Source organism: Malus domestica, chromosome 12, assembly GCF_042453785.1.
Source record: "Malus domestica chromosome 12, GDT2T_hap1".
Classification (NCBI taxonomy): Eukaryota; Viridiplantae; Streptophyta; class Magnoliopsida; order Rosales; family Rosaceae; genus Malus; species Malus domestica.
Window position 1 is genome coordinate 3,762,866 of NC_091672.1, and position 18,749 is coordinate 3,781,614.

Below are 18,749 nucleotides of genomic sequence, written 5' to 3' on the forward strand. Positions count from 1 at the left end.
TCAGATGAGTAGCATATGTAGTGTGAGATTTGACTGTGGGAGAAGGTTTAGTAGGGTTAGGTTTAAACTTAGAGATTTTTGCATCATGCACAGTTACAAGCTTCAAAAGTTTAACATCATATTTCAATTCCTTCTTTAAACCCTCTATGAAACAGCTTTTAAGAAGGATCAAACCAGTGTCAAGAGAATGATTAGCCAAACGGCGGAATTCAGTGACATACTCACGAAGGGTGTAAGTTTTCCTGAGCTTGAAAAGGGCCTCATCACTATCGTCAAATTCAGAAGGTCTGAACTCCCGACATAAAGCTTGAGAAAATTCCAACCAGTTTGGTGTAGTATGGAGGCAGTCCATCCATCAGAACCATTGTAGCACTCCCTAATTCCAACCAGTTTGGTGTAGTATGGAGGCAGTCCATCCATCAGAACCATTGTAGCACTCCCCTTTCTAGATAAAAGAAAGCGATCAACATTCGCTGAGGATCACAAATATTGTAGAAGCTGAAGAACTATTTTGCTTTGTAAATCTAGACTAATGGATATTCCCCCTCAGTGAATCTGGGAAAATCAATCTGCTGTTGTTATGGAAGACGAGGATTAGGGCCTCCACCAGCCCAGATCTGAGTTCAAGGTGGGTTACCCAGATCAGTATCTTGGTGAAAAGAAGGTTTAGTGAGAGGCGAAGTAGAGGAACCTTCATCGTCTCCTTTAACCTGAAGCTCACGGAAAAATTACTCAAAGTACACCATAAGGTGTGCTTGGAATTGGTCTGGGAGCTTAGCATCGAATACATTGTTCACAGCTTCAGCGATCATAGTAAGTAGGGAAGCAAAGGAAGTTTCGAGAGTAGAAACCCGAGCATCTATGGTGGTTTGGCGAGTGTTTGGTTTGGGGCCGACCTTCCCAACAAGGAAAACCAAAATTGGATAGGTGATACCAATGTTAGAATCACAATCCTTAGCTGGAATATTCTTTCAATTTGTTCAAATATAACCGTTACAATGAGGGTGGAAAGAGAGAGATATACCACTAGCTAGCAATCCAGTATGTGATTGCCAGCTGTTTGAATTAACTCCCTACAACACTTGCCCTATTACAATCAACCCAAAGATCCCAGATCATTACAATTCAGACCCCAAATCTCTTACAATTTAACCCTTTAACTATAGCTAATTATTATTCTAGTGATCAAAGTAATCACATATATGCAATTCATAACAGCAGTCTTTCTAGTCGTCTCATTTTTATAATCCACAATTCGGAGATGCAATCCTATGTTGTCTGGAGAATAACTTATGAAGTCTTTCCCCAGGTTTGCAGTGAAAAGAAATTTTCCTTACACAACCATCTGAGAAATCTTCTAGTCTCCATTTTTCGCTGACTTTGGGTTCAAATCCTTCAAGGCAATGACAATGAAAATACTTCCAATTGTCACAAATACTAAAAGCACCACACAACGCATCGGCCTCACACTGGTCGAATTGTTCAACAAAAATCCAAGACCTTCCCCAAAAGCCTTGGTCCCAAGCATAAAACTTGAGCTGACAATTGATTTCAAGTGTGGCTCTTGACACGCCCCGACCCCGATATCCCAAAATACCAGGACAAGCACGTGCTGGCTGACACCTGAGGGTGACGAAGATACATATGTAGAAGTGCCAATGCGGAAACGTGTTCAGAGCATACAACTAATCAAGAATAATGTAAAAGAATTATTATAAAAAAAGGTACGAACAAAGGAACGGGTCCTACACTGAGAAGACTCGAAGATACCTGTGCGGAAGTGCCCTGACGTCGGGTTCGTATGCCTCGATTCTAACTGCTAAAGGAGGCGCAAAACAAAGGGTGAGTAGACCATAATTTATACTAATACTAATAATAATAAAACCGATTTCTTTCTGAACATACTAACCTCTTGTTTTGAAAACGTAGATAATACTACATAATAGGTTTTCTGAAAACCCTAACGTGCCATGAAAACATTCATAGGTAATAAAACCACATCTAAAAGTGGTATTGAAATCGTCCAAAGGCAAATCTGAGAAATCTCGTAAATCCAAAATAATAAAGTACTCAACTAAGGGTATCATAGTCGCCCAAAGGCATAACCATCACCCGAAGGTGAAGTTGTATGATACTGGGTTACGCCAGTGAAGAAATATGATAGGTCCCATCACCCAAAGGTGAAGTTGTACGACTCTAAGTTATGCCATATACATATACATATATATACATATACATAACACACCGACACTAGTCATGGCTAGTAAAGCTGTCTAACACTAGTTTCGCCAGTGAAGCTAGGAGTACGTCATAAATATCTTCAACTGTGTCCTATGGCCATAGACGTCTACATACTCGTGTTGTGTGTATGTGTCGTATGATAACACACTAGATAAGCACAGAAAACGTAATTCAAAATCTCATATCAAATCACCGGAGCTCAAAAGCTCAAAGCATCAATTCATAAACCATAATAAAACATATTCGTAAATCTGTAATATATCATACGCGTAAATCCAATAATTCATAACGTTTCGTAAAACATAATTCAATAAATCATAAATAATGCATAAAACTTAAAATTATGAAATCATTCTTTTCGTGAATGCAAGCCTATATTTTATAAAAACATGCAATTTAAGAAGGGGTTTGTTCATGGCTAGAATTTCCGTTGGGGATGTCTCCTAGCGGACGAGTACACAGCTCCCCGAGAGGTTGGCGCCGGTTGATGCTTTCTGTCGGGCTTCTACTCACTGGCGGGCTTGTCGAGCAAAGCTTGTCAGGCAAGGCTTGTCGGGCAAAGCTGAAAGAGAATGACAGGGTTAACTTTGAAAGGTGCCTTTGTGGGGCTTTAGGTATAGGCATTGAGGCTCACAATCAAGATTAACTTTTAGGTGTACAGGCGTGCCACTACCATCTTTAGCATGGTAGATGTTGAGTTTTAGTTGTATATATACCCGAGAGGTTGTTTTAGTTATGAAATGTGCCTTTGTGGGGTCTTAGGTGTAGGCCTTGAGGCTCACAATCACGAACTAACCCAGTACTCGAACATATAATGTTTGTTTCATTAATTGCAGAAGTATTATGACTATTATACTTCTAATTACCCGAGCCCGAAGAGCATAATGAATCCAAATAGGTGCCTGTGTAGGGCCTTAGATGTAGGCCTTAAGGCTTCCCATCAGAATTATTTATATACTTAAACGTTCCATGATAATCATAATATAACAGAAATATAACTAAGAAATAGGTCGATTACTTGCGCCCCAAGTAACTTCGGACTTCTTGTTATCAAAGACTGTCGTGGATGGGTTAAGTCCACATAAAGTTCTTTTTTATGCCTTGAGACCAAGGACTTTTGAATGATCAATCTTACATGCCCGAGGGTTTAGAACTCAGATCTGATTTAAACTGTGAATACATATTCCAATCAGATTCAAGAACTGATGAGTCTTTTAATCATTAACTTGCTAGAAATAACTTGGATACAAATGGAAGTATACAACATATTACTAGACTTATGAATGAAAAGACAAAAACAAAGAGGGTCGGGCAAAGCTGGTCGTCTTGCAACTTCCTATCTTTTTTATTTATAAAGAGGTTTGAAAGCTTAGAAAGAGGGATAGGGGGATGAGTTTACAGAAGGAAATCGATACTACAGCAAGATTTAGACAAGGTAACAGAGCTTTTACAAAGGCTTTTGTGAGGGTTGATCTCGAAAAGGATGAAGGCTTGGGCTGACTACAGCTTCGTTGAAGACAAATCTGGCTTGAGCAGAGTTTGTGTATTTGTTTGTTTTTTTGAGTGTCTCTATCTCTGATTTCTCTTTCTTCTTTTATAGATAGTTTGGCTTGGCCTCCTGTAGCATTAATCTTGCCCGAATGCAGCTTGAAGGGCAATGACTCATCAGCTTTTTACTTGTATTGCCACTGTAAAGTGCTTTTTGGGCTGATTAGTTGGCTGGTCTACACTACTTGGTCTCTAGGTAGGTGAGCAAATGATTCAAATGATATGCACCTAGTCGGGAAAAGCCCTTTTCTGCCTTCTGGGCTTTGGCTGAGCTTCGGGCTCCTTTCCTCCTAGTCCTTCTTTTGGGCCAACTCCCTTTTAAGCCTAAAGTTCAAGTTTTAACCCAAACAGGATTCACTTACAAATATTCCGCTACCGAAAGCCACTCAAACTAGGGAGGACGAGGTCAATTCCAACCGACGCACCTAACCACAAATAGATACCAATTAATAAAACTTTACTAAAAGGATCGAATTGGGAAAACGAACAACAGATTCGGATTCAACACGTTGAAAAATCTAAAGATGGACCTCGGGTTCTGCAACACGCCGCCATGAGGCGGCGGCCTGGGTCATCACGCGCCACCTCATAATTTCTGGAAATTTTCCAGATTTTTCGTCCTACTTCAAGAGCTCACTTCAAGCTCGGTACAAGCCCAAATTAAGTGATTCAAAAGCCAAAATGTAGTTAGGAATGTGGAGAAGGGTTCATACCGTTAGGAGGCCCAACGGTGATCGGCGTTGGCCGGAAAAATGGTTGGAAAGTGGCCAAATGATCACAGATTTGAAATTCCAGATTTTGCACAGTGACTTCCCTTGTGTTTTTCGAGTTCCTACAACACCCAAAAACTTACTAATTGTGAACCTAGACAAGATCTACAATGATGGGGACCAATTTTGAGGCTTACCTTGGCCAGAAATGGCGAGAATTCGCCTGATAAAAGTATTGCACAGTGACCACGACTATGCAGCCGAAAAATGTGGGAAGAAAGGAACCTCTATGTCTGAGATTTGTGTCTAGAGGTCAGAGATGGTAGTGGTGGTGGGTGGTCTGAATGTATGTGGGTGTGTGTGTGTATGTCTCGGCAAGAGAGGAAGAGAAAAGTGAGAGATATGAGAGAGAGAGTGGGAGTGATGAAGAGAGAAAGAAAAATGAAGAATAGGAAGGGGGAGAGAAGGTTCACGGGACCAAAAGAACACCCCAGAAATGGGGGAAACATATGCCACGTGTCAGCCAAGGAAAAGCTTAAAGTGGAGAAATATTTACAATTGTGAAATTTATCAAAATGCCCTAAACATTAAAAAATTCATAGAAGTTTCGTTTTAACTCCAAATTCGATTCCGTTCACGCTTACGTGTTCGAATCGATGAGTGCTACGGAAATAAAATAAAAGAAAAATTCCTACATGTCAACGGAAGAAAATAAATGGAAGTCAATGTTTTTGTCGTTAGGGGTATTTTTGTAATTTTACCTAATTAAAACGTAAATTTTAAGACGGGTTGTTGCAGCTGTAGTAAAGTTATAAGGATAGGAAGATAACTCGGAAGGTAATACATCTAGCTCAAAAGAAAAAGGACCAGGTGCAGGATTTTCCATGTTCCTCCCGGATCCAAGAACTAGTTTGTTCATCGTAAGCATTTTGTTTCCAAGCTCAGCACCCAGCAGCCAAGAAGCTCTGCCATATAACAACAGATGAATTAAATGCATCTGTTATGACAAAGGTCCCATTGTCAAGAAGCTCTGCTACACCAGAATTAGAGACCTTTGAACCCGAATTAGTTGACCATACTACAACATTGGCGGGGCTACTTAAGGTCAAGTTTCCATTTCGAGAAGCTCCAATGCCAAAAGATTTGGTGCAGAAACAGGTTGGTTTCTGTTTGCAACCCAAACGACGGTCTTAATGGGTAGTGGATCTGTGTACCAAATGCCCATGTAATAGTTTTGAGATGTACCTGGTATGAAGAACCCGAGCTCAAATGTTCCACTTGGAGAGGTGATTGTTTCTTCCCCAGAGAGAGATTGGCCCGCCCAGAGAGAGATTGGCCCGGAGAGACGATGTGAGACGCCGTGGAAATACAAGCAATGAAGGTACAACGTAACAAAAACCTCAATGTATAGTATAGTAGAATTTTCATATCCATCTCTTGATAAAATTGCAACAAAAGAGTTAGATTTGCTGCAAACAGAAGCCAAAACTTGTCCTTCGTTTTGAAGTTAACTACAAGTCAGTTTTTTCCCAACGCAACTTTCAAAATAAGCAGCTTTTTCCCCACTTAGTGGGAAAAGGCTTTGTTGTTGTTGTTGTTATTGTCTCTAAAGTCGACGCTGTATGTTTTGCAGGAAGGTTCTTTGTCCAAAGTTCATATTCTCTTCCTCATCGTAGTTCAAGTCCAACGCAAATACTCACTTGCCTTAGAGGAGATTCAGTTAATAATATGCTTTAAAAGCCAATCATAAGATAATGTTTTACCTACATTTAGTATATTTTGGAAAATCTCACATAAGAGAGGTCCTTGTTATCTTTTTCTACTCACGTTTACGCATGCACGTAAGAGAGGTGTGAAAATTTTGTGTCCACTTCGAGGACCATGTCATCCATACGCCCACTCACACAACTAAGCGAGACTGCCTTTGTATTGGGGACCACACTAGCCCGATTTCACCAATCCCAGTGTAGGCTGTTCACTTGGTTGTGTGGGCCTACGAATAGCATCACCCTCTGAGTAGACACAAGAATTTCAACAGTGTCCTCTGTGAGTACATTGATTCTAGCTACCAATCCCAATGAAAAGAATATACGAGAACAAATTAAATTATTGCAACTACACCTGAAGATCAACAATATATAACAAGCATAGATAGATTATAAATCTTTGGTTCGGTGCATGAAATCTGCATTCAGATTACATAAAACATATAATTTGCCTCGTTATCAAACAAGCATGTCTACAAAAACTTCACCGCGAGAAAACTTGGTTATATGATTGAAACAACAGATTCAGACCTAAGGTCCTGAGATGGAAGCACCAAGGGCAAAAATCGTTATCAATGCCTAAAGTGCCTAACGTTTGTGAAAAGAAGTGAAACTCCATACTTGTTACAGCAGTCTATGGCATCCCCATCTCTAATGCTCCCACCGGGTTCAGCAATTACACTAACTCCGCTTTCGCAGGCTTCTTCCACTGCATCTTTCCATGCTGTGTCCATAAGAAATTGATCGCATTAAGCTTCCTCTTGCACTCCACTCTTAAATAACATAACCAAAAGTTAATGCATGAGCTAGTAATTACCGAATGGGAAGAAGGCATCGCTGGCCAAAGCTGCACCCTTGACCTCTTCTCCAGCTTTCTTCAGGGCTATTCGTAAACTCTCCAGGCGGTTCGGCTGCCCACTCCCCATGCCCAGCATGCAGTTATTCTGCTCATAGTCAAAGATCAGATATTTGTAGAAGTACCATCCAATTCACACAAAGCGGCATACCAACAATATAATAAATGTGAACAAGGCGAGATTTTGAAAGGTTAAGCAAAGAAAGACGACCTTTGCTATTACAATTGCATTGCTTTTGACATGCTTGACGCACAACCATGCGAACTCTGCATCAGCAAGCTCACTTTTTTGTGGAGCCTTCTCAGAAACAGCTTTAAACTGTATATCCTGGGGGGTCAAATCATCCGAGTCCTGGGCTAACCACCCACCACCAACCTGTCTAAGTGAAAGCTTTCCCTTCTCATTTTTTCTTGCCTCAAGGATTCTTAGAGTCTTTGATTTTCCACGGAGGATTTCTAGCCCTTTCTTTGTGTACTTGGGTGCAACCACAATCTCATAAAACATCCGGGTTTCGCCATCTGTTGGGCTTCTAAACTCTCGAATTTCCTTAGCAAGAGCCTAGAAACACAGACAAAAAAGGACTTAGGAAACAGAGCAAACCACAAAACACGTAAACATATTACAAAGTTAAACTTCTCAGGGCTAGTATCAGTTGGTATTCAAGTTGTCCAATGTGCACACGCTGAATTATCACTGAAAAGAAAGTGGTTCAGCTAGCCATTCAAGTCATGGCTCAAGTGGTAAAAAAATTTCTTTTCAGAAAAAAAATAGTTTCAAATAAAAGAATAGCAATTTAGTGATGGCCAGTTTTAAAAGGTGCATAGTAAACTGCTCCCATCTCATATATAAATTTGAGGTCAGACCCTTTAAACTCCAACTAACCTCATCAACCTCTATGTTGAACGCTACAATGCCACCAAATGCACTCACGGGATCTGCTTTGACAGCAAGCCTGTATGCTTCAAGAATATCATCACGTGAAGCTACACCACAGGGATTTGTATGCTTTACAACTACACAGGTAGGACTTTGAAACTCTGACACACAATTCCAAGCCGCATCAGCATCTAAATAGTTATTATATGACATTTCCTGCAAGCAGAAACTAAAAGATTTAAAGAGGATGAGATCTGATTAATTTGTAAACATTCAAAAGCGGGTCCAGTTATGATATAAAGGTTTCCCCACCAACATAAATGCCGCTAACAATTCAGAAAAATAAGGATGCATGGTCATCCCTATCAATTCTTTAAGTGGAATCCAATAGCTAAAAGAAGATGTCTATCTTACCTTCCCATGGTGTTGGATAGCAGTTGCAATACCACCAGCATTCACCTCAGAAAGACTCTTGTCAACATAGAATGCAGCCTTCTGATGAGGATTTTCACCATAACGAAGGGGACTTTTGAGCAACATAGGCACCGTTAAGCTCTGCGGGAATTTATCTTCCAAAAAAAAAAAAAAAAAAAGTTTGTCAATCTATGCATCCCATCACAAAAGACACACAAGAAAATTAACTTAAGTCAATTTTCCTAGAAACTACTATCTCCCCCTCACCCCCATGGTCTTTTCCCCTCCATCCCGAGGTAATTCCTCGCGCTATATCATGAACATCAAAAACGTGATTGAAGATATTATTGCAATCTACTTGATAAATCTGTCTTCTCTCTTCAAGGTCATTTACAGCTAACTCCTAATTCATTTTTTATAAATATCAAATTGTTGACTCAATAGATTGCAACCAACCTGGTAATTTGGCATGTGTGATTCTAATATCTACTTAGATATTAAATGCACAACTTACAAAAGTCAAGCTAGAGTCTAGAATGCATAGTTCACTGTTAATCCTTGCCTTATCAAAGCAAATTTATAACTAAAAGCAACATCATGAAAGACATAGTACCTTCAGAAGTCTGCTTCCAAAGCCATTCAGAAACTGCAGAATCATAAGAAGCAACATGTTGGAAAGCCTTCCATGCAAGCTTCCTTCGGAATTGTTGATCATCCTTGTCTCCCTTAAGAAACTCTAGAAGTGCGGGATAGTCTTCTGAATCAACCACCACCAAGACATCTTTGTGATTCTGTTTGACAAACATATTTAACTTGGAACATCAGATAAAGATATTGAAACAAAATCAGGTACGACTCGTGATGTAAGGATTGAGAAAGCACATTATGAGCAATACATTGAACAATAGCTACATTAAACAACAATATCAATGTGTATCAGGATAGCACCAAGGATGCAGTACGGAGTTCATATCTAGATATCTACCAAATGAGATTCACTTTGATGAATAAAAGATGACAAGTTCGATGAAAATATTTTATTCATGACAATGATTCTGAAAAACTCAGTGCATTGGAAAACCTATCATGAATCATGATCTATAAAATTATTGAACAACAATATGCTAGAACTTCCATTCAGATAAACAACCTTTGCAGCCGCTCTTATCATGGCTGGACCACCAATATCTATATTCTCAATTCCATCTTCAAACTCTATTTCCCTTGTTGAAGTAACTTTCTCGTAAAAGGGGTACAAATTCACCACAACTACATCAAATGTACCTGAACAAACATTGTGTAGAAAAATTATTAAAGCTCTAGCTTATTCCACACATACAGAGCATGAGAGAGAGAGAGAGAGAGAGAGAGAGTCGTGCAGGCATGGTAAAAGAGTTTGCAGCAGAACTCACCAATTCCGTGCTTACTAAGAGCTTCCATGTGATGCTTTTGGTCTCTTCTAGCAAGGATACCCCCATGCACATTGGGGTGTAAAGTTTTTACACGACCATCAAGCTGCAACACAAAATCTCAGTCATGTTTTAATTCACATAATAGAGTTAATATCCCCAAATCAGATATTTCACAATGCGGGTTACCAAGCAAGCAAAGTCTCTCTCGTGTCATTTCCAAACAAGAAAAATAACCGGCTTACCATCTCCGGGAAACAAGTAAGTTGTTCCACCTTAGTGACGGGCAGGCCAGCACTTTCTAAAGCAGATGCCGTTCCTCCAGTCGAAACAATTTTATATCTACAGTTTTAGAAAACAACCATCATCAAAAACATATCACACTCACCATTTAAGCTAAAACATAAGCGTTTAATATATCCTACTTGAATAATGCAATTGAAAATATAATTTGAAGCTGCGTAACAGGTAAAAGACAACGATCTATAAAAAGAGCTCCTTAATACAAAATGTTGGAGACATTACGAAGCAATCGTCCTTAGAAGAACTGCGAAATTACCCCAAGTTCCGAAGGCCATTCCCTAAGATAGCAAGATCCTTCTTGTCTGACAATGATATCAGAGCCTGCCTATCACCTGAAACTCACACAAAGTCTCTCTCTTGAATTATATTTCTAATGAATATATTGCATAATTATTTTTTAAAAGCACAAAAATTAAATTATCAAACAAACACAAAAGGAGCATACCAGAAAGGGGCGAGGGAGGGTTAGTGACTGAAAGGGTCTCCTCAGTCGCCGCCATGGCTTTAATTGTTCTGCAACTTGAGTGCAAATTCCTCCCTGAGCAACACTGTATACACCAACAACCACACATATATGATATATATATATATATATATATATATATATATATGAATAATAATATGACGAGAAATAGAGAAAGTGCATACCGTGAAAGAGAAGGAGGAATTGGTTCGTATTTGGGCGTTGGAGGATAACAGGAGAAGACTGGTGGTGTTTGGAATAAGACAAGAATTTGTGGTGGTGGTGGAGTTAGGTGGCGTTGCGGCGGCCGGAGAGGCAGTCAGACCGAGCATCTCTCTTACTGTGAGAGAGAGAGAGAGAGAGAGGACTGTGGTGGGTGGACGGTGGACGGTGGCCGGGTGGCTTTCGGCGGCAAACTTGAAAGTGAGATTCTGAAAGGGTTTCGACAGTCCTTTTTAGCGCGATGCGACGCAGCAAAACGAAAACTCAGCCGTCAGTCTAATCCAAAGGCTGAAAAATTAAAACGCCACCTGCTTTGGATAAATGACTGACACGTGGAGTGAGCCTTGTATTAGGATTACACTTGGGCGTGAACTAATTAGGACTCCCCTTTAAACAACGATTTGCTGCCATAGAAGGATTAAACATTAATTTGCAGCCATAGAAGGATTAAAAATCGATCGATCCCGGTCGCAGGGGATTTGGGCGTGAATGGCGATTTCTGCGATTTTTTAGTTTTTTTTTTAATATAGTTATATATAAATTATTAACGGTGTTAATTTTAGAATTAATTGGGGAGACACATGTCCAAAAACCATTAAAGAGGCACAAAGGAGACATGAAATTGAGGACAACAAATCCTTGGCCAAGTCTGTAGTGTGGATTGAGGACCCTTTACGTGGAATAGGTTGAAAAGAAAGTGGATCGGATCGTGTTTTTTCAAATGAAAGTAGCAACCATTCTGGTGTATATGATTCATCGAGCATAAAAAATCAAACTCAAAAAATACCGTACAAAACACGAACCTAAAACTCGTCTTAACAATTAGGCCATCTTGTAGTTTTGTAGTGGTTGTTATGGGTTTTAGGATAATTTTTCTAAACGTCATATGAGTCATATCTAATATTTGATTGTTCTGGATGTAAATGGTAGTTTAATGTTCCATGTTTATTTAAGTCATCTATGCAGTGGGATGATGATCCATTTGACTAAAGTCTAAAGCGGTCGTTGATGTAGATTGGGTTTTGCTTCTCTGGTTATACTAGGCTGGAAATTTTTTCTGAAAAATCCCAAACCAAACCAAAAAGATCTCGATCCCATATCGAAAAATTCTTAAACTGATAATATCAAAATTTTGAGATTCATACCGAACCGATTGCAAACCTTTCAGTATGAGAATCGGGATTGCATATTCAATAATTCGAGAATCCCGAACCGAACTGAAAAAAAAAAAATATATATATATATATATATATATTTATTTATTTTGGTTGTGTGCTTGTTGAATGTTGAATTTAAGTAGTTTGATAGTAGACTATATTAGAAATAGAAATACGAAATTAAGTAGTTCAGAACTTTGGAACATGAATTTAACTTGGTATGAATGAATTGGTATTTTAATTGGTACAAGGTTAAAACCTAAATTTCAATTGATATGAAATTGGGGAACAAAATTTTAGGCAAAAGTCCAAATTTAAGTCCATGGCCCAAGAATATCAAATTTCAACCCAAAATCGAAATCCAATGACAATCCATCCCAAAATACCGAAAATATTTCGGGAATCCCAAAAATTGAAAATACCGAAATCCAATGGCATCCAATGTTTCAGGGTGCAAATGCAACCAATCCTTCAAGTTCTTCATGAGTGACCTAAAGCATTCTGTGAATCCACTTTATATACCTGAGACTTGAGTCCATTATGCAACTTTATAACAATGCAAAGGAGTTACAGCACCAGAATCCAATCACCGAAACACATAAACAAAAACGTAGTGTCAAACAAAAAGAGAACCATCCCAAACCAAAAGCAACATATGAGCGAGAAAGGAAACCAAATCGGAATTCATCCAAACACAAAAATAAGGGAGGACGAAATTCCAAACTTGTGTCATTCCAAAATCTGCCCTACTACTGAAACTTTCACTTTCAACCAGCATTATACACAATGTTTGAGGAAGAAGGCTACAATGTAAGTGATAGTGACTTCTCCTAGTCAGCATAGAGGACTATTACATATTCATCAGAATTACCTGTTCAAAACTTCTTCCAACACCCACTAGAGCTACTGCTTGCGATTCAAATTACCTAAGGCCAAATACGATTCGATAACTAGGTGAACAAAAACTCGGCACGTTAATGTAGAAAAAACCTTTCAAGGGTTGTCGACCCCAATTTCTCCCCACCCACTGCTGCTTCGGATGTACTTATCAACGATGCCAAATTCTTGGTTCTGAGCAACTCGCCTGGCATAATTCTCAACAGAAATTAGGCCTTTTTTCACCCTCCTGTAATTAATAACCTCCCATGGCCACAAGCGAGCAGAACCAAAGTAGCCCTCCATGGGTAAATGCCTTTCACTTTCTTCTGGAAGTTCCAGGCCATAGTGCTTCAAAACCGTACACAACTCATCTGAGGATATGCTTGTTGAACGACCGGTGGTGCGGTAGATGGGGGTTTCTGAAGCTGGCTCCTTTGATTGAGATGGTACATGTCCAATCATCAGTGCATTAGAGTTTTGACGATCCTGAACATCACTCAAACCCTCCGGGGACAAACTCCCAGTAGTATGAGAGCCTATCTCTGGCAGAGGTGTGCCCGGATTTGTTACTTCATGGATTGACCTGGACATAGTATGGTTTTCCCCATCACCATTCATCTGCAAAGGATGGTCATTTTTCGTGTCAACTTCTGCTTCAAAACTTGATACTGCATGACTGCTCTTTATCGCATCCATTGTATTTTCATCATCAGCCTTCTCGATGCAGGCATCGCCTTCTACTGGCTGTCTCTGTTTAACCTGAATCTCCTTGGATTTGGGAGTACCAGCAGAGGCTTTAATATTTGTATGCGCCTTATTTGAAGAGAATGGTGACGGACTAAGCGATACAGACAAGGATATAGAGGAGCTTGACCTTGACCTAGACTTTGAACTTTTTGATGTTGAAAGGAGTCTTGAATCATAAGATACAGAGTGGTGTTCTCCCCTAGATGCTGAGTTTGACCTAGATTGGGAACCAGACCTTGTCACAGACTTTGACGATTGAGAAGTTGAGCATGATCTGAGTCTGGACGCAGCATAACGAGAATGAGGTGATGATGAAACTGACCTCCTTGCTTTCTTACCACCATGCCCTTTTGGCGATTCACCTTCCCTTCTACTTCTCTTCTTTCCTTCATGGTCCTTTATTTCTGTAATGTTGTTTTCATTTCCCGTAGGGGAGCTCACATTGTCTGTCACCATTTTATGCTTTCCTGAACCACTTGCCATTCCACCATTCATGTGCCTTGATGCAGTACCCTCAGTCAACTGCATTTCTCCCACGGACCTAGATCCCATCCTTTCTAGCTCAGCTTCACCTCTACTTCTTTCATATGCGGCATCATCTTGCCTATTATCAAACTTTGTGAGCTTTCTTCCAGAAGAATATTTCCTGGGACAATTTCGGATCTTGTGACCTGATGCCCCACAACTAAAGCAAGTACTCCGCATATCACTGGAATGGTTCAAAGTAGTACAATTCATTCGCTTTATCCTCACATTCTCTTGGGAACTTCGTGGAGCAAAACCACCACCAGAATATGCCATCCGACAGTTTTCATCTTCATATTTCCTATCGTGATCTTGGTGAGGTTCATATCGGTCAAATTCCACCCCATTGGCGTTTGATGGGTCATGAACTTGTTCACCCCACCTGCCAGTGTCCACCAGCTTGGGCACAGCTCTACCAATATCATCTGGAAGACCTTCCCTAAAATCATGACGATCTCCATTATAATCTTGAATATCTCCTCGATGATCACCTCTGTCATCATCGCGCATGTTCACAGAATTAAACCTTCTACCATCACTATCTGGTTGCTCATTATCCAATTCGTAATCTTGCCAATCATTTTCATTCATTCTTCCCTCATGTTGTAGCTCATAGGAGCTCACACCTCTTGGATTTCCGTGAAAAGGTTTAGGCTGTTTTCTTGACCATGTTAGTGTTAAGTGCTCCCCACAGATCTTCCTACCCTGTAATGCTCTCAAAGCTTTCTTAGCATCTTGCACAAAATCATATTCAACAAACCCATATCTGTCCTTCAGCCGCAAGTTACATCGTCCAAACCTCCAAAAGACATGTTTAAGATCATCTCCGCGAGTGTGAGCTGATAGATTGCCAATATGCAAAGACATCTGGACGCCCCTCCCCTTGTCGAACAAAAACAAAATAAATAAGGTACAAACACGAGAAGTGTAGTCACTTTTTCGTGAGAAAACAATCGTGCACACATCTAACGAAATTTATGCATAAATTTGCACTTGGCATTAAAAAAGCTAGTCCGAAACACAGATTTCGACTAAATATTCAACTGATTAATGCATAAATACAACACAATCGTCCATTTCACAACAGTTTAATACGTCAATAACGAAATAAACCAAAATCTTTCTCAATAAAAACCCTCATCAACCCAATATTATATCTCATACTCGATTTGACTTCCAATGAGGACGAAGAACAAAAACTAAAATTAACTTTAACATCTTGAAACCTGAAGACCTAATAGCTTCGTACATTTATGATTTGAAGTACAGTAAAAAAATTACAAAAAAAATAGGAAAATCGAAAATATACTATCTCATAGGCATTAACAGTAACAACAAAAGCAGTAAAAATTCAACTAAGCTCAGCGCCTGGGCACACCAGAACAAAAAAAAAAACATTTCTGAAGAATTTCATCAAACAGTTGGTAGGCGCGCAAAATCAATGGCAGAAACCCTAACGGAAGAGAAAGATAAATAGTGCGATGAAGAATATTTACCGTGTTAGAGCGGTAAACAGAGGTGGAATGGCCGTCGCGTCGTTGCCAAACAGGAGCGCTCGCTCAGTGCTCTCTCCGTCTCTCTCTTCTTTCTTTCTCTAGAAGGAAGGATGGAAGGATCAAAAAGGAAGAGGGAAAGGTGAAAGCGCGTCCCAGTCACTCGCGAGTTGATGCGAATGGAGAGAGAGATAGTAAGAGCCTTGGCCATAAAGGACCCCGACGAGTCCAAAAAGTAAGTCAGTCTTGCATTTTTATCGTATTCGGGTAGACGAGACGATTCAGTGTTCTCCTTGGGCTTTCTAAAGTTTCGGGCTTGCCTGCGAGTGTTTCTCCAAAATAAGGGCTAATTAGATATTGTTGTAAGTGTAGGTTCAAAAAATTGAAAATCGAACCGAATTGAAATTGAAAAAATCAAACAAAACAAAAAAATCAAACCGAAAAAAAAAATGAACCGAACAGAATTTAGTTGGTTTGGTTTGGTTTCTGAATTTCAAAAACCAAACCTAACTGAAATGTTGTAAAAAACGAGGCCATTTTATATTTAGTACTGGAAACGGCGTGTCGTTCTAAAAGTTTGTATTCGTATTGGTCTTGGTCGACGACGTCATTCAGTGACTTCAGTTTAAAATCCTAAAGCTAAACATTGATCCCTCATTCCCTCTGACGGTACTCTGGACCCTCTCCTTCTCAACCTTCACCGCTCCGCGCACCCTCTGTCAAGTCTCAACACAATCAGTCTTCGTCTTCTTCCTTCCCAGCGAGCTGCAACTTCCTCTCAGTCGCCATCTCACTTTCAGTCTCTCACCCCCGTGACCCGTGATCTAGCTCCAAAGGGGAAATCTTGTGCTAATTATGCTCAATGTGTAAATCAGCTTTTACAAAGCCTAAGCAGTACGCAGGTACCATTGTTCATCCAAATCAGTTTACATATTTCGACCTGTTTGTGTAATCTACTTTTGAAGCTCATTGGGTTTTCCATTCTTGTTATGTTATATTGTAGTTGTGGTTGCGGCCTCCATTGGTCAAGTCAGACAGTGAAACCATGGATGTGAACACTGATACCTCGGTGAGTGATGTCCCTTCTGATTAAGTTTTCAAAGAGGGAGGTCAGGTCAGGTGTGGAGAGTTGCCTCTTTTTTATTGTGCATTCAATTCGGTAGTCAAACTTATATGGGGCTTAAACCTTCTGCATGAACTTGGCCTTCTTCGTGCGTGTAAAATAATGGCATGATTATTGACAATTTGACATACCGGATGATAAAACTCATTTTTCTGAACTTTTTTTTGCAGGATGATTCTTGGGAGATTTGGAATTCATTTCGTCTGCTATGTGAACATCACAGTCATTTATCAGTTGCTCTTGATGATTTGTAAGTGTAACAATGACCATTTTCTTATAACTCGTGTTGTTGTCTAGTTGTTATGTTTCTGTATCCATGGTGGTTTTGTTTCTGGTGGTTCTGTTTCTGTATCCATGGTGGTTTCGTTTTTGGTGGTTATGTTTCTGTATCCATGGTGGTTTTGTTGTCTAGTTTTTCAATGTGATTGGAGATTCAAAAGGATTTGGCTTCTCGGCCCTTCTACTTCTCATATACTCTCATCCCCTCTTATTTGTGCGGTTACGGTTAAGCCACGTCAACATTTTATATTACTATTGCTTTTTGTCTTATTATCTGTATACAAAAATCAATATAAAATGTTAACATGGCTTAATCGTGACAGCACAAAATAGGAGGGGATGAGAGCGTATGGGAAGTGGGAGGGAAGAGAAGCCCGGTTTGATTCAAAATGTCCTATTTCTGACACTTGGTGGCAAACTGAAACTGGTGGCTTCAAGGTATTGTCTCAACAGATTGTGCATCTCTGATATTTTAACATTCACTTTTATTTCTCAGCTTTTAAAAAGGAAATTCTTTTAATGTTTTAGTGTTGATGCTCTTTTTCTTTCTTGATTCTATTTATTGACCAAATTATTTTGTACTAACTTGTCAAAGTGAATTTGTGTCGTCTATTGTATTGCTAGAAAGAAATTGAAACTGTGGGAAAGCATCTTTGTTCGATTGTTTATGGTTCCCATCCACCTGAGACTCGAACAAGACAGGTACTAGTTCCTTCCTGTGTAATTAAAATGTTCATTGCATCCACTTCTAGATGTCAGTTTGTTCCACTTCTAGATGTCAGTTTGTGGTTTAGTATGGTGTTGCTTGTCTTCTAACTGGGTGAGGTTGCTATACTGCAGAGTGCTGGATTATTTCCTACCTTTGAGCTCATGTATATCATTATATGTATTTACGTTTACAACCAGAATGCGGCCTCTACCAAATATTGGTTGAACTTTGTTATGTTTATTTTAGGTGTGGAAGACTTGAAGTGTGATGTTTATTTTAAATTTGGACTTTTTGAAGACTTAAACTTTGATGTTTATTTGAAGTTTGAACTTTGGAAGACATGATTAATGATTCTAGTTGAACTTTAAATGTTTATTTTCATTGTGTTTGACTCTAGTTGGAATGCTTATGTTATGATTGTGTTGGAAATGTTAAAATTTCAAATTTCAATTGTTTTCATTCAAAAAAAAAAAAAAACAAAACCAATCGAAACCGAACCAAAAAAAAATGAACCGAACCAAAATTTCGGTTCGGTGTCAATGTTGGCAAAAAACAGAACCGTTTCGAACTGAACCTAGCCCTATATTGCTGTGCTTTTTTTTTTAATGTTGCTTTTGTTGTACTATGAGAATAAACAGTTGTAAAATAAAGTTGTCTAGTATTTGATATTTGTAAAAGTGATTTTACAACAAAAAAATTGTGTCTGATTATTGATAACTTTTATATAAAACTGTTGTGAATATGTTAAATTACTAAAAAGAATATAGTATTTAATGTGATATCATAACTGTTAAAAAGAACAATACAGGGGCAAAGATTGTAGTCTTAAAATATGGCGGGTTATACTTGCCATTTGAAATTTTCATTTTTAGGTACTGTTCACTATGCTTTGAAAATAAAAACACTTTTCTAGAAGCAGGATACCTCACTGCTTATGTCTTTATGTACTTTTCTACTACCATTGACATCAGTTTTTTAAATAAACACTTTTTTTGTTTTACCAAATACATATGGTGTTCTAGATTTTT

General features: G+C 39.1%; 2 protein-coding genes and 1 long non-coding RNA gene across 5 annotated transcripts; all 3 read right to left on the reverse strand.

The window, feature by feature from the left end:
- Window positions 1-954: 954 nt before the first annotated feature.
- Window positions 955-4,951, reverse strand: LOC108170855 (uncharacterized). Of its 3 annotated transcripts, XR_011573990.1 has the most exons (4): window positions 4,697-4,951; window positions 4,503-4,621; window positions 1,771-1,819; window positions 955-1,685 (listed from the first exon to the last, which is right to left on the reverse strand). It is a non-coding gene; the product is annotated as an uncharacterized lncRNA (long non-coding RNA). The 3 variants fall into 3 exon arrangements; XR_011573991.1 differs by lacking the exons at window positions 955-1,685; window positions 1,771-1,819 and adding an exon at window positions 2,501-2,803 and having other exon boundaries at window positions 4,697-4,903; XR_001787323.3 differs by lacking the exons at window positions 955-1,685; window positions 1,771-1,819 and adding an exon at window positions 3,436-4,214 and having other exon boundaries at window positions 4,697-4,949.
- Window positions 4,952-6,636: 1,685 nt separating this feature from the next.
- On the reverse strand, window positions 6,637-11,243 carry LOC103449512 (uncharacterized). The gene is made up of 12 exons (XM_008388835.4): window positions 10,773-11,243; window positions 10,570-10,672; window positions 10,381-10,456; window positions 10,067-10,163; window positions 9,825-9,927; window positions 9,563-9,696; window positions 9,026-9,203; window positions 8,413-8,567; window positions 8,005-8,214; window positions 7,333-7,680; window positions 7,083-7,209; window positions 6,637-6,989 (listed from the first exon to the last, which is right to left on the reverse strand). The coding sequence occupies exons 1-12, from the start codon at window positions 10,917-10,919 to the stop codon at window positions 6,838-6,840; spliced, it is 1,830 nt and encodes a 609-aa protein (XP_008387057.3). The 5' UTR covers window positions 10,920-11,243; the 3' UTR covers window positions 6,637-6,837.
- A 1,424-nt stretch (window positions 11,244-12,667) lies between these two features.
- On the reverse strand, window positions 12,668-15,834 carry LOC103449550 (uncharacterized). The gene is made up of 2 exons (XM_008388876.4): window positions 15,614-15,834; window positions 12,668-14,999 (listed from the first exon to the last, which is right to left on the reverse strand). Exon 2 carries the CDS (start codon window positions 14,982-14,984, stop codon window positions 12,960-12,962), a length of 2,025 nt encoding a protein of 674 aa, XP_008387098.3. The 5' UTR covers window positions 14,985-14,999; window positions 15,614-15,834; the 3' UTR covers window positions 12,668-12,959.
- Window positions 15,835-18,749: the final 2,915 nt, after the last annotated feature.

Excerpts from the sequence above, each read along its gene's own strand:
- LOC103449512 (XM_008388835.4), bottom strand. The coding sequence starts at position 10,919 with ATGCTCGGTCTGACTGCCTCTCCGGCCGCCGCAACGCCACCTAACTCC. Across the intron at positions 10,673-10,772 it reads ATTCCTCCTTCTCTTTCACG|TGTTGCTCAGGGAGGAATTT; the intron begins GTATGCACTTTC and ends TGGTGTATACAG. Across the intron at positions 7,681-8,004 it reads TCAACATAGAGGTTGATGAG|GCTCTTGCTAAGGAAATTCG; the intron begins GTTAGTTGGAGT and ends CTGTGTTTCTAG.
- LOC103449550 (XM_008388876.4), bottom strand. The coding sequence starts at position 14,984 with ATGTCTTTGCATATTGGCAATCTATCAGCTCACACTCGCGGAGATGAT.